General features: G+C 63.8%; 2 protein-coding genes across 4 annotated transcripts in view; one reads left to right on the top strand and one right to left on the bottom strand.

The window, feature by feature from the left end:
• Positions 1-173: 173 nt before the first annotated feature.
• On the top strand, positions 174-8,232 carry GAS8 (growth arrest-specific 8). 3 transcript variants are annotated; one of them, XM_010579551.1, is made up of 11 exons: positions 174-221; positions 750-836; positions 2,303-2,500; positions 2,697-2,903; positions 3,321-3,375; positions 3,977-4,182; positions 4,465-4,632; positions 4,976-5,062; positions 6,069-6,278; positions 7,548-7,613; positions 7,950-8,232. In XM_010579551.1, the coding sequence occupies exons 1-11, from the start codon at positions 219-221 to the stop codon at positions 8,097-8,099; spliced, it is 1,437 nt and encodes a 478-aa protein (XP_010577853.1). In that variant the 5' UTR covers positions 174-218; the 3' UTR covers positions 8,100-8,232. The 3 variants fall into 3 exon arrangements, with proteins under 3 accessions (XP_010577853.1, XP_010577854.1, XP_010577855.1); XM_010579552.1 differs by lacking the exon at positions 174-221 and having other exon boundaries at positions 819-958; XM_010579553.1 differs by lacking the exons at positions 174-221; positions 750-836; positions 2,303-2,500; positions 2,697-2,903 and having other exon boundaries at positions 3,328-3,375; positions 3,933-4,182.
• A 348-nt stretch (positions 8,233-8,580) lies between these two features.
• LOC104839404 overlaps positions 8,581-12,927 on the bottom strand; it is a 5,016-nt gene continuing 669 nt past the window's right edge. Inside the window, exons 2-12 of the mRNA XM_010579690.1 lie at positions 12,738-12,835; positions 11,775-11,975; positions 11,508-11,639; positions 11,264-11,419; positions 11,048-11,192; positions 10,784-10,959; positions 10,594-10,683; positions 10,223-10,471; positions 9,127-9,269; positions 8,885-9,020; positions 8,581-8,670 (exon numbers count right to left, since the gene is read on the bottom strand). Coding sequence (XP_010577992.1) covers positions 8,581-8,670; positions 8,885-9,020; positions 9,127-9,269; positions 10,223-10,471; positions 10,594-10,683; positions 10,784-10,959; positions 11,048-11,192; positions 11,264-11,419; positions 11,508-11,639; positions 11,775-11,975; positions 12,738-12,835 — 1,616 coding nt within the window. The remainder of the gene's footprint in view (positions 8,671-8,884; positions 9,021-9,126; positions 9,270-10,222; positions 10,472-10,593; positions 10,684-10,783; positions 10,960-11,047; positions 11,193-11,263; positions 11,420-11,507; positions 11,640-11,774; positions 11,976-12,737; positions 12,836-12,927) is intronic.

Here is a 12,927-nt window from a genome sequence, read left to right as displayed (position 1 = left end):
TGCGGGCCCGGGAATAGCGAGGAGACACCCCCCCCCCGGCCCGGTCCGGCTCCCCCCCCCCGGCCCGGTCCGGCTCCCCCCGCCGGGCCCGGAGTAGGGCCCGCCGCCGTTGCTAGGGCGTGGCCCCGCGTTGCTAGGGGGCGTGTCCGTCCGCCGCGCAAATCTCGCGAGATCCGCCCGCCTGTTGCTTGGAGACCGCGGCGCCAGCGGCAGCCGCCATGGTGAGACCGGGCCCGGGCCCCAGCCCCAGCCCCGGGGGTGGCGGGGGGCTCTGGGCCTGCTGCTGAAGGGTCCCCTGGAGCCGGGGACTGCGGGCAGGGAGGGCGGCGGGGCCCGGCCCGGCCCGGTCGGCTGTTGGGGAGGGAGGCCCGGCCCAGCCCGGCCCGCTTTTGGGGAGGGGAAAGGAGGGAGGGAGGGAGCCCCTTGGCGCCGTGCACAGCACTGCCGTGACACTCGTGAGGCATTAGCGTGAGGACGTGCATCTTGTGCCTGGGGGGCTTCGCTGCGGAGCTGAGCCGGTAGCGGCCGGGCATGAGCTACGGGTGTCCTGGGGGGGTCTCAGAGGCTTCCAGGCTCCTCCTGGGGGGACCCTGGCTCCATCAGCCGGTGTTTCCTCCCTCTCACCCTTCTCATCCTGTCCCTGCCATGAGAGCGGGTATGTTTCGTGGCCTGGGAGCTCCGAGCGGTGCAGCTTCCTCCCGGCACCCGAGCCTCATGCGCACCTCGTGCCTTTTGCTTGCTTTCCTTAGGCACCCAAAAAGAAAGTCGGAAAAAAAGGGAGCAAAGCTCCGGCAGTGGTGGATGCCTCTTCCCCGCAGGAGATGAGCAAGGAGCAGGTGAGAGATCCCCCATCTCCCAGCCCACCCCCAGGCAGGAGGACATTGCCGCTTGCAAGAACAGTGCTCAGGACCCCTGCTTGGCGTCTGGCTCCAGCTCTGGTGACAACAGGTGGCAGAAGGTGACAGAGACAAGCAGCCGGGGTTCATTTTGCTGCCTGACGCCTGTCTGGGCTGTGTGTGGGGGTTCTCACTGTTCCTGGAAGGAGCAGCCCCTTCATCCCACCTTCCCTTCTGCTGGTCTGTGCCCTCCAGCCCTGTGCCCTTGCTGTTTTCTCCCCGACTCTGTAACCCCGGCAGCTGCTCAGCTGGGTGATGGCTCAGCCTGGAGCTCTGTGATTGCAGCCTGCTGCGCTCTCAGTCGTGTCGCTGCTGGGGCGGGAGGCTCCCATAGGCATGGGGAGGGCAGGCAGAGGTGGAAGGTGCAGCTGCTGCCCCTCGGTTGCTCCAAGTCCTGCTTGTTTTGCTGGGTGTCTTACAAACAGTGGAGGACCTTGCCTTGCCTGGGGACCTTGCTCCTGGGATAAGATCTTGCACATCTCAGTGCAAGCAATATGCCCAGGTGGCCAAGAAGGCCAACAGCATCCTGGCTTATATCAGAAATAGCGTGGCCAGCAGGACTAGGGGAGCGATTGTCCCCCTGTACTTGGCACTGGTGAGGCCACACCTCAAATACTGTGTTCAGTTTTGGGCCCATCGCTACAAGAAAGACATCTAGGTGCTGGAGCGTGTCCAAAGGAGAGCAACAAAGCTGGTGAAGGGCCTGGAGTACAAGGAGAAGGGTCTAGAGAACTCGTGAGGAGCAGCTGAGGGAACTGGGGTTGTTTATTCTGGAGAAAAAGGAGGCTGAGGGGAGACCGTATTGCTCTTAACCTCCTTTCAGGTAGTTGTCGTAGTGAGGTGGGGGTTGGTCTCTTCTCCCAAGTGATAGGACAAGAGGAAGCAGCCTGAAGTTGTGCCAGGGGAGGTTTAGATTGGGTATTAGGAAAAATTTCATCACCAAAAGGATTATTAAGCACTGGAACAGGCTTCCCAGGAAGCAGTTGAGTTACTGTCCCTGGAGGTATTTACAAGACTTGTAAATGTGGTGCTTAGGGACATGGTTTAGTGGTGGACTTGGCAGTGTTAGGTTTGCGGTTGGACTCGATGATCTCAAGGGTCTTTTCCAACCTCAACGATTCTATGATTCAGTAGTATTTAGGCACCTGAGAATGGTGTTACCAGACACTGAGAGACAGAATATCTGAGCCCAGGCTGCTTACAGTAGGGTAAGGTTTTGTTACTCCTTTTCCAGAGGCTGATAGGTTCTGTCAGGGCTCCTCCCCTTCTCTCCTGCACTTCTCTGTCCCAATAACAGCCACTGTGTCCTGCCAGGTTTGCGACACGACTTGCCACGGGTGTCTTGTAAAAGCATCTGTCCGAGTTCTCCTTTTCCCCCTACCTGGCTCTTCCTCTCGGCTTTGCAGCTGGAGAAGCATGTTGTGCGTCTCCGGGAGGAGCTGGACCGGGAACGGGAAGAGCGCAATTATTTCCAGCTAGAACGTGACAAAATTCACACCTTCTGGGAGATCACCCGCCGGCAGCTGGAGGAGAAGAGAGCAGAGCTGCGGAACAAGGACCGGGAGATGGAGGAGGCAGAGGAGCGGCATCAAGTGGAGATCAAGGTGGGAGGGGAGAAGGCTGGGAGGTGGTGTGAGAGCCCCAAGCTCTGGGTGAGCCTCGGGCAGCTCTGAGGAGGAGAGGGAAGCGGGAAGAGGAGGAGAAACTGGGCACGATGCAAGCCAGGAGCGCCTCAGCCAATATCCCAGCTCCATGTGTCTCCTGCTGAAGCACCTCACCCAGTCTGTGGCTTGTCTTTAGGTTTACAAACAGAAGGTGAAGCACTTGTTGTACGAACACCAGGAAAATCTCACTGAGCTGAAGGCGGAGGGCACCCTGTCCATGAAGAGGGCCCAGAAGGATCACTGGACCCAGGAGATGGAGCTGCGTAAAGACATGCGCTCCTTGAAAGTGGAGCTGAAGGAGCAGGAGCTGGCCAACGAGGTGGTGGTGAAAAACATGCGCCTGGTATGTCCCTGGTGGGGCTGGAGCTGTGTGTGAGGTGCCTCTGCTGCAGAGGGAGGTGGTGGGGCTGCTGGCTGAGCCCTCCCAGCCCCAGTGTGTGAGTGGGAGCCTGCCTCCCCGGCTCTCTCCATGGGGTGGGATGGGGTTTCCTGCAGGTACCGATAACCGATGCACTTAGAGGCACTGGAAAGTCAGCGCAGGAATGGGGAGAAGGGATTCCTGGGGCAGTGACACCCCCCCGCCTCGTGCAGCAGGGAGCTGGGAGAGCAGCTGGAGAACCTATGAGCTGCCGTTTGCACGGATAACATGGGATTGGTGCCATGGCAGAAGCCCTTCCCAGGGAGCAGGAGGGAATCCCTCGGGATGTGGCTGACTCAGGATTTGGTTGTCTGCCTCTAACACGTAGCTTCTCCCTAACAGAAACAAGAGGAGGAGATCACCCAGCTGTGCAATGACTTTGAGAGACAAGTGAAAGGTCAGGACGTGCACATGGGCCCTGCGTGAGCTCCCTTTGTCAGTGTGCCAGGGAAGGTGCCTCTGAGCTCTGCTGCACTGCCAGGCTCCCTGGCAGAGCCTCGAGCAGAAAGGGGGATGGTTTTCCCCCAGTTCTGGCTGGTTTTCCCTCAGTTCTTGCTCCTTCGTGCTTTGGGGCTGCCAGACCCCCAGCATCCTATGAACGGAATGAGGCAGGGCGCCTGTCGCTGCTGCCAGGCCCTACCGCTGAGCACAGCTGCCTGGCAGTGCTTCTCCGGGCTGCGGGGTGGGCTGGCTGAAGGAGCCCTTGCAGAGTCCTCGCTCCAGTGTCCTCCTCAGGGGACGTTTCAGGTTCTCACGGGCTGACTTGGAGCGTTTCCATGCCCTCTTTCCAAGGATGCTATTTCTGGGCTCTGCTCTCCATGGTCCCAGCGTAACTGCTCCGCATGCTGGTGGCAGCTGCAGTGACGCTGCTAACAAGCATCTTGTCCTCCAGTAATGCCGCAGTGGCATGCACCAGGCTGGCGCTGGCTAACGGAGCTGGGGTGCATTACACAGGGTCTCCAGGAGGTCCTCACTCAGCCCCCTGTGCGCTCCCCCAGAGATCGAGGCCAAGTACACCAAGAAGATGCAAGTGCTGCGGGACGAGCTTGACTTGCGGAGGAAGACCGAGATCCACGAGGTGGAGGAGAGGAAGAACAGCCAGATCAGCGAGCTGATGAGGAACCATGAGAAGGCCTTCAGTGACATCAAGAACTACTACAACGATATCACCCTCAAAAACCTGGCACTCATCAGCTTGCTGAAGGTACTGCCTGCCCCCCTGCCGCAGCCTGCCTGGCCTGCAGGCTGTCACTGTTCCACCAAGGGACCAGTCCTGTGAGGATTTCACCCAGATCTGGCCAGTTCCCAGGTGGCGGTGTGGGTGCTGCTGGTCTCCTGAGGGTTGTACATCGTTACACGAGCAAAGCCCTTGAGCACAGGGAGATGTGTCTTGCTGGGCCAGCGGCAGGAGGGTGTCTGGAGGGTGTGGGAAGCTCTGAGGAGCTAGGCAGCCCCCAGGAGTTGGCACTTGTGTTCCCAAGAACAGGAGCAGATGGAGGAGATGAAGAAGAGAGAGAATCACTTGGAAAAGGAGAAGGCGGATGTGCTGCTCCAGAACAAGCAGCTGAAGGAGCCCCTGCAGCAGGCCCAGGAGCAGGTATCTGAGCTGCAGAAGAAGTTGGCCCACTACGATAAGGACAAGGAGGCCCTGACGGTGAGTGGCCAGCCCTCTCCTTTCCTGAGTTGCCCTGGCCCTTTCCTGGAGGGAGTCGCTCAGCAGTGACCTCTGCCGCTTTGCTCGGCCAGATTGCTGAGCAAAGTCCTTTGAGTCCCTTTCAGCTTAGCTGGGTGTTTATATCTCAGGTGGGACTCCAGGGTCTCTGGCAGCAAGAAACCAGAATAACCCCTGCTGCAGAGAAGGAAGGGAGTTGGTGTGGGTGTTGCCTGTTTTTTCTCATCCATATCTCTTTACCGGTCACTCTCCTCCCTTGCCAAAACACATCCCCCACACCTCCCAGAGAAACCCCTGCTCTTTAACTGTCCCTTCCTGCTCACAGAACACGAAAGCCCGTCTGAAAGTCACCCAGAAGGAACTGAAGGATCTTCAGTGGGAACACGAAGTGCTGGAGCAGAGGTTCAGTAAGGTGAGAGCTGCAGGGGGGTCTGGGCACCCTGTTTCCCTCTCCAAATGCTGTCCGTTCTGCAGAGGGCGGGTGCAGGGACTCAGCAGAGGCTGCCTGGGCTGGGCTTAGCCAGGAGCTTTCCGAAGCTCTAATCCAGAGCCGTGCGATATCTGCTGCTTCCAACAAAGCTGCTCACAGCTTTGGCCTCTCCCACGGTCAGCAGACAGGCCTGGCCTTGTACTTTGCTAAGCAATCATGCACGCTCCAGCGGTCCCCTCCCAGCCTGCGAGGGACTGGCCACAACAGCGGCTTGGGGTCAGAGCTGTGGGGAGAGATGGCTGTGGTGCACCACCCCTAGCTGGAGCTCGCTCCCTCCTGCCGGCATTTGGGGGTCGCTCCCCCCGCTTGCTGTGCTGGGGCGGCTTGGGATGTCCTGTTGACTGAGATCTCCCAGACTCGTCTTCTCCCCCCCCCCCCGCTAACCCAGATAAATCTATCGAGGCAAGAAAAGAGCTCATTTGCAATTCGTAGAAATCCCCAGGAATATGAACATTGATCTGAGGCCTCGTTAACAATCCATCATTAAGGCAGCAACATATTCAGTGCATTCAGAAATAGGCTGCGGAGGAGAGACTGTGTCCTAATTAGGACACTTATTAACTAGCTGTGAGCCAGGGACTCCTGCCAGCTGTGAGGAGGAGAGGAAAGACCCCCCCTGTGCTGTGGGGCCCTCTCCGAGGTCTAAAATAGTGCTGCAGCGAGCCCGTCAGCCTGTTCGGCTGTCAGGGGCATCCCGGGCCTGGAGGGGAGGAGGAAGCAGAAGTGCAGGTGCTGAGGAGGTGCCAGCCATGGAGGGAGGGAGGGCAAGAAGCTGTGCTCCAGCACCTGCCTTCCCCGCGGGCTGCAGGTGCCATGGGGAACGGCTGGGCTCTCGCCGGAGCAGGCAGGGCTGAGCTGCCTGACCTGTTTGCTGCCAACCCCGGGGGGTCCTGAGGGTGGTGTGAAGGCGTGCTGTCTTTGGGAACAGGTGCAGGCAGAACGGGATGAGCTCTATCAGAAGTTCACCAAAGCCATTAACGAGGTGCAGCAGAAGACGGGGTTCAAGAACCTGCTCCTGGAGCGCAAGCTGAAAGGACTCCTCAGCGTCCTGGAGAAAAAGGAGGTGGAGCTCAGCGAGGTCTTTGCAGCCTCCAGCCTCGACCCGGGTGCCCTCTCCTTGGTCTCGCACAAGCTGGAGGTACCGTGTGCTGACGTGGGGCCCTGCAAAGGCTGGCCTTGGGGGGCAGAGGCTGCTCGGGGGTGAACGCAGACCTTGGAGTGTGCAAGTCCCTGTCCTACATGGCTGTAGTTGCCACGTCACTCATTCCCGGCACTCCCAGGGCCACGCTTGGTGCCACAGGGCGCTCCAGCTCTCCCTCGAGAGCTGAGCGTGTGGGTGTTGGAATTTGGCACTGATGTCTCCTTCAGGTGGGGCCTCTTTCAAGGAGAACGGCCCCAGGCTGAGCAGTGCTCACCAGCGCTCTGTGCTGCCAAGCAGCTGGCTGCGTGCAGGGTCCGTCCGCAACCCGGGGTGCTCTGTGTGTGGGGAGTCACAGCTGGTGAACCTCGCCTGGCCTCCCTGTCTGCAGAGGCAGCGTAGACAGGTTCCCAGGGGCTCTGCAAGGTCTGCCACGCTAAAAATAAGTACGCAGAAAGCCTCGGCGCAGAGAGCCGCATTCCTGGAGCCTGCCGCAGCCGTAACTGGAGAAGCAGCACTTGCTTTAGGTTGGGTTGAGATGCAGGGGACATGGGTTCCACGCTCGGCTCGGCCACCACCCTGGTGCCCTCCTGCTTATCCCACACCAGCCCATCCTCTTCCAAGTCCCTTCTGCGGTGGGTGGGGGTGAAGCTCGCAGACACCCTCTTGCTGGGGTGCCCTGGGGATGCGCACAGCAGCAGCCGAGGCTTTGGGGCTGTAGGACGGGGCAGTGGATGTGTCACCTACTAGTAGGTGCCACAGCAGCAGGAAGGAAAACACATTCCTGGGAAGGCGTCACGGCGTCAAGCTCTCCCACAGCTGCTGGGGTCCTGGAATTCCTCTGCTCAGCTGCCTCCAGCATCTTCTCAGGGAGCCTCTCTCCCTGTAATTCCCCTGGTGCCGCGACGCGACGGCAGGGCGGTGCTGCCAGAGCAGGTGCTGCCATCGGCCCCCCCCCAGCCTTGCAGTGGGTCAGACGATGATGGCAGAACTGTGCTGGCATTCGTATTGTCAGTCCAGGAGGTCCCTGTCCCTTGCCTCTGCCTGGGGCTGGCTGTCCCTGGCAGTGCTGGCTGGAAGAGAGCAGGGGGGTGGCCGCCTGCCAGGCCGTGCTGCAAGCCACTCTGCTTGAGCCTGGGCCCTGGTGCCAGCTCAGCCGCCACGCAGCAGCTCTTCCGTGTGCTCTGCCACGCCGCTCTCGCCTGTGGCACGGCCACTGTGCCCCCGGGGCCGGGCAGCTGTTGCCTGACACGCTGTCTCTCTTTGCAGGATGTGCTCAATTCCAAGAACACCACCATCAAAGACCTGCAGCTCCAGCTGGCCCGAGTCTGCAAGGTGAGGAAGGGGCTGGGGCTGCCTTGTGTGTCCCCCCTGCCCGGGTCAGGGCTGGGGGCTGTTGGGTGGTGGCTGTGGCTGTGCGGGGAGTGGGAACGGGACCTTCTGCTCCAGGCCTTGCACAGAGCAGAGGGAAGGGAACTCGCAGCAGGGCAGCTGAGCTGCTTTGTGCCCAGGGCCAGGCAGGACCCAGCCCAGGCTGCAGTTTCCCCTGTTTTCCCTGCGAAGGAAGGCATGTTGGGGTCCCCCTCACCTCGGGGAAGGGGGTGCTGGGAGCCCGTGCCCACGTGCGGAGGGTCTGGGCTTCGGGCTGACCATGGGGCGTTTCTCTTGCAGGCACACAATGATATGCTGCAGACGTTCGAGGCAAAGCTGACGGCCTTCGGTATCCCCCTGGACAACCTGGGCTTCAAGCCCCTGGCAAGCCCGGTGCTGGGGCAGGCGCTGGGGCAGGGCCCCGCGGGACTCGTTGCCGTACCCACCTGACGCCAGCCAGCACCGAGGGACCCGCTGGTGCACCCGCTGGTGCTCCGCACCATTAAACAGACCCCAGTGAGCCTTCTGCAGGACCTGGAGGACCCTCTCTCTCCTCCCTGGGGGGACCCTTCCTCCGGAGCAGCTCCCCACTCCTGCCAAGGGGTACACCAGCCATGGGCAGCTGCCAACCGGATTGGCTCTGACTGAGCAGTGCCAGCGCAGCCCGGGACCACGGCGCAGCCAGAGGGCTCCCGGCATCCCACCCACCGGGCTCAAGCGGGGACCTGCGCGGGGTCCTCCCTTGCCCCTCTGCCTCCTGGGCTGGCCCCCCTGCCTGCACTGCCCCTGGGGCTCCCCTCCTTTCCCCTTCCAGAAGCCATGTGTGCACTGCCCCAGGAAGGTGATTTTTTTGAGGCGAACAGTGCTGTTTGAAGCCTTTAATGGTGTTGGTGGCGTAGTTGCATCCCTGGGGGGAGGACATGCCTTTCCCCTAACTGCCCCGGTACGTGGTGTAGGAGTAGGGGCTGATCAGCAGCGGGACGTGCAGCTTCTGGGCCGGGTCAGCGATGGTGAAGACAACCTGGGGGAGATCAAAGTGGGGGGCTCAGCTAGCTGGAGCAGGACCCCTGAGGGATGCTCAGAGCAGAGCTGGCAGTGCCACAGGAGGGAGGCCAGGGCTGGCAGCTCCCACAAGCCTGGCCACGGCACCCAGACCCCCGCGGGCTCCTCACTCTGCGGCTTTGGCCGTGGCCAGCTCCCGTGCCCCCCGGTCCCCTCCTCCCTGCGTTCTGTACCTCCACAAAGGGGTAGAAGCTGGTGTGCCCCTGGCCCTGCCAGTACGCCGCTGTCTCAAAGCGCAGCTTGTAGGTGCCGGCTTTTGCTTGCCCCCGAGCCAGGAGGGGCAGGCAGCGCCCATCCTCATCCGTCCACCTGAAATTGGAAGGAGCAAGCCTTGCCGCGCTGGCTGGCCCTAGCCACTGGAAGCCTTCAGCCAGCCGGCATCCTCTGCCCATTTCGCTGCCACCAGCTCTCCTACCTCTGCGCCAGCTCCGTCCACTGCAGCCCCGGTTCCTGCAGCTGGGCCAGGCGGATGACGAGGCCGGCTGCCGGCAGCCCCGTGACTGTGTTCAGCACGTGGGTGGTCAGGGAGCTGTTCACCATCTCGGACGTGCCTTCAGCCTGCGGCAGAGGAGTAAGCGGGGCTGGGATGCGTCCCAGCAGCACCGTCTGCCTCCCCCCTCTGCCGTGCTGCAGCAGGCAGTGCCGCAGCTGAGTCCCCGGGTGCCCCTGGCCCCTCTCCGGAGGGGCCCTTGGCCAGGCTGCCTGTGTGCTACCACCCTGCAGTTGTCCCCCTCCCCGGGCTGGTGGCCATGCAGCCAGGGCTGTCCCAGCACAGCCCCCCTCTCCCCAGCACCCTGCTGCACCCCAGGGCTGAGACACGGGCACCCACGTCCTTCCCATGCCATGGGGCTCAGCTTCGCCGGGGCTGCTGTGCCGGAGCCCTGCCCGCAGCGGAGCACTGCCTCTCGGGCACCACTGACACCGGCGGCGTGGGTCCCTGCCAGGTTCCTGCTTGGATGGAGGGCTGCATGCCTGCAGCAGCACCGGGCTCCCCGCTCATCCTCCCGTCCCGGTGGGCCATGGCGCGGCGGCAATGGTTGGCCACGGCCCAAGGAGGAAGCAGCTCAGTCCCGGCAGCCCTGTCCCTGTCGCCTTCGATGTCACGTGCGGGCGGACGTTAACCCTGCAAGTGCTCCATAACTGCCTGGGACGGGCAGCAAGTGCGGGGTCAAGGGCCCCTTCCTCTCTGGGAGCCCCCAGGTTGTGCTTGGCAGGGTGGGAGCACGACCCGGGGGTTGTATCCCGCTGCTCCGGGGGCTGCTGTCAGCTGGGCAGGGCCAGGCTCTCTCCCTGGAGCGGGACCAGCTCTCGCTGCCGTCCCGGCACTGGTTCCGGGCCTTGGCTGCCAGCTGAAGTGGGATGCCGGAGAGGCACAATGGCGAGCACGGGTGGCTGGCTGCTTACCTGGCTCTCCTCTGTCCCGCTCAGCCTGGGGCCCGCGGCTGGTGACACCGTGCAAAATGCCATCCCCTGCCCCGGCTGCCCTTCCCGGCACCGCAGCCTCTGCCCACGGAGCTGGCGAGGCTGGATGCCGCCGCTATCCCGGCACGGGGCCGCAGCAGGACCGGGCGCTCCTCCCCAGCTGGGCCGAGCTGGCGCAGGTGGCTTCCCACTGGGAGGTGCGCCCGGGAGCCCTGCCGGCACCCACGCTCCGGCACCACCGTGGCCCTGGGGTTGGTGGACCAGAGCCCGGCGGGACGTCGGGGCGCCGGGCCAGGAGGAGCCACGGCGGAGCTGCCACCCCAGCCTCGCCTCCCTCCCTGGAAAGCACCTGGAGCGTGTCAGCATGTGGGAGCTGCCAGGAGCAGTCAGTGGCTTCACCGTGGCGTAAGCCTGCCTGTCTGCCTGCCGTGGGGGCATGGGGGTGGGCTTGGCGCCTCACCTGCACTTTGATGAGGACGGTGGCCGTGGCCTGCAGCCCGTAGCCTTCCATGTCGGCCGCCTGGATCTCCAGGGTGTATTCGGGCACCGCCTGCGGCGAGAGGCTGCGTCACCCCCGAACGGGGGGTGAGAGCCAGGCTGAGGGGTATGGGGGGTGACAGTGGGGCTGACGGGCCGTGCCCAGGGCTCACCTGTGCCACCAGCCCCGCCGCAGCCACGGAGATCACTCCAGTGCTGCCACTAATGGCAAACATGTGGGGCTGGGGCTGGTCTGGCTTCTGGCGCAGGATGGAGTAGACCACGACTCCGTTGCTGGAGCTCACTGTGTCGTCTGCGTCCGTGGCCAGCACTTGCAGCACGGAGGTGCCTGGGAGCGGGCAGTTATCAGTGACATCTCCACTGTCCCCCCCACTGCCACCCCAGCCCTGCCTCCTACTCGGTAGCATCGGTCTCACCTGGCTTAGCCCCCTCTGCTACGGTGCCGTGGAAAACTGCCTTGGTGAAGACGGGCCGGTTGTCGTTCTGGTCCATCACGGTGATGATGATCTCCATGGGGTCCTCCACGGGCTGCCCGTTGGCCGCCACCGCGTGGGAGAAGAGCTGCGAGGGGCACCGTCAGCCCACGCGTGGCCCCAGGGACCATCCCCTCCCCATCCCGGCCCCCCACTCACGACGTATTTGTCGATCTGCTCCCGGTCCAGCGGCTTCGTCACCTCCAGCCACCCTGTCTCCCGCTCAATGATGAAGACACCCACGGGGGGGGTGTCCGCCCCCTGCCCTGTGATGCTGTAGAAAACCTTGGTCTCCTTGTCCTTGTTGGATTTGATCTGGTGGTGAGGCGGAGGGGGGGTTAGAGGGGTCCCGGTGCTCCAGGGACCCCCCTGCTGTGTGCCCTGTCCCCACGGGGCCGCATACCTGCACCAGCTTCTTGGGGAAGGGCCCCCGCTCGTTCTCGGGGCAGTTGATGGGGGGGATGACCCAGTCCCTCTTCTGCCGCCAGAGGCCATGGCCGGGCTCGGGGAAGGTCAGCACATTGGGTGCTGCGTCCTGTGGGACAGAGAGGGACTGAGGTTCAACGGGGGGGGGGGGGCAGGGCTCTGCCCAGGGCTCCGGGGGGACTGTCCCGCTCACCCCCACCCCGCAGACGTGCAGCAGCCTCTGGCCCCATCAGGACGGTCCTACCTGCAGGAGGAGGAGGAGGAGGAGGAGGGCGAAGGTGCAGGGTGACATGGCTCCGGCTGCAGGGGCTGCTCCTCTGGGCACCCGCTGGGGACCTTCCCTGCGGCCAGCTGTGACCTTGGCTGAGTCCTGCCGGGCAAAAGCCAAGCGCCAGCCCACGGGTGTCAGCATGCGCAGGCGAGGGCCCAGCTGCCACCGCCAGCCCTGGAGGGGTGCCCGGGAGGGACACAAGCGGGGCCCCGGGGCTCAAGATGCTGCTCCAGGCTGGGGGGCGGAGGGGGGGATGACACACAGCGGAACCCAGGACCCCAAGATGCTGCTCCAGACTGGGGACACACACACACACACACAGAGCGGAACCCAGGATGCCAGGAGCACCCCAGGGCACTGGACACCCCACCCCAGCGGGGGCCAGGGCGCACACATGGCCCTACCTCAGGGTCCTGCTTTGCTCTGGGGGTCTCATGCACCCAAAGGTGTGGGGGGGGTCCAGACCCCCCAGCATGCCTGACCAGCAGCACCTGATGGGGGGCAGGGGGAAACACAGCACTGGGGATGCCCGATGCATTGCGGGGTGCCAAGACCACCCCCGGGGAGCTGAGCCCCCTCCATTGGACCCTCGGAGACCCCACACCCGGCACGGTGAGACCCCCAGGTGATGCCTGGCACCAGCAGGCTGCTGGGCAGGGGGCAACGCTGCGGCTGGTGCCAGATGAGACCCCCCGGCGGGGGTGAGCACCCCGATCCCCTGCCCCCGGCAGGGTGGGCCCGGGGGTGCTGGGAGAGCCCCTGCCGCAGGGTGCCGGGTCCCCGGGTGGTGGGGAGGAGGGGGTCTTCAGGGGTCCCCAAGAGCTGCAGCCCGGCCCCGGGCAGGGGGACAAGTCGCACCGGGAGAGGCTCAGCCCCGGTATGGGGCCGGCACCGGGGCCGGGGGGAGCCGCGGGGGCGGCGGGTCGCAGCGCTCACAGGTATCGGGGAGGTACCGGGGGCGCCCGGAGGCACACGGAGGGACACACGGCGGTACCGGGATCGCGCTCGGTAATACCGGGATGCCCGGGCGGTGCCTACGGGACCGCGCAGAGGCACCGGGGAGAACGGCAGCGGGGAGACGGAGGCACCGGGGGGGCCGCACGGAGGAACCGGGGGGTGCCGGGCG

The sequence above is a fragment of the Haliaeetus leucocephalus genome, unplaced genomic scaffold (genome assembly GCF_000737465.1).
Source record: "Haliaeetus leucocephalus isolate CR32 unplaced genomic scaffold, Haliaeetus_leucocephalus-4.0 Scaffold668, whole genome shotgun sequence".
Lineage (NCBI taxonomy): Eukaryota > Metazoa > Chordata > Aves > Accipitriformes > Accipitridae > Haliaeetus > Haliaeetus leucocephalus.
The sequence above is the reverse complement of the archived record's forward strand: the minus strand, read 5'-3'. Positions and strand labels throughout refer to the sequence as shown.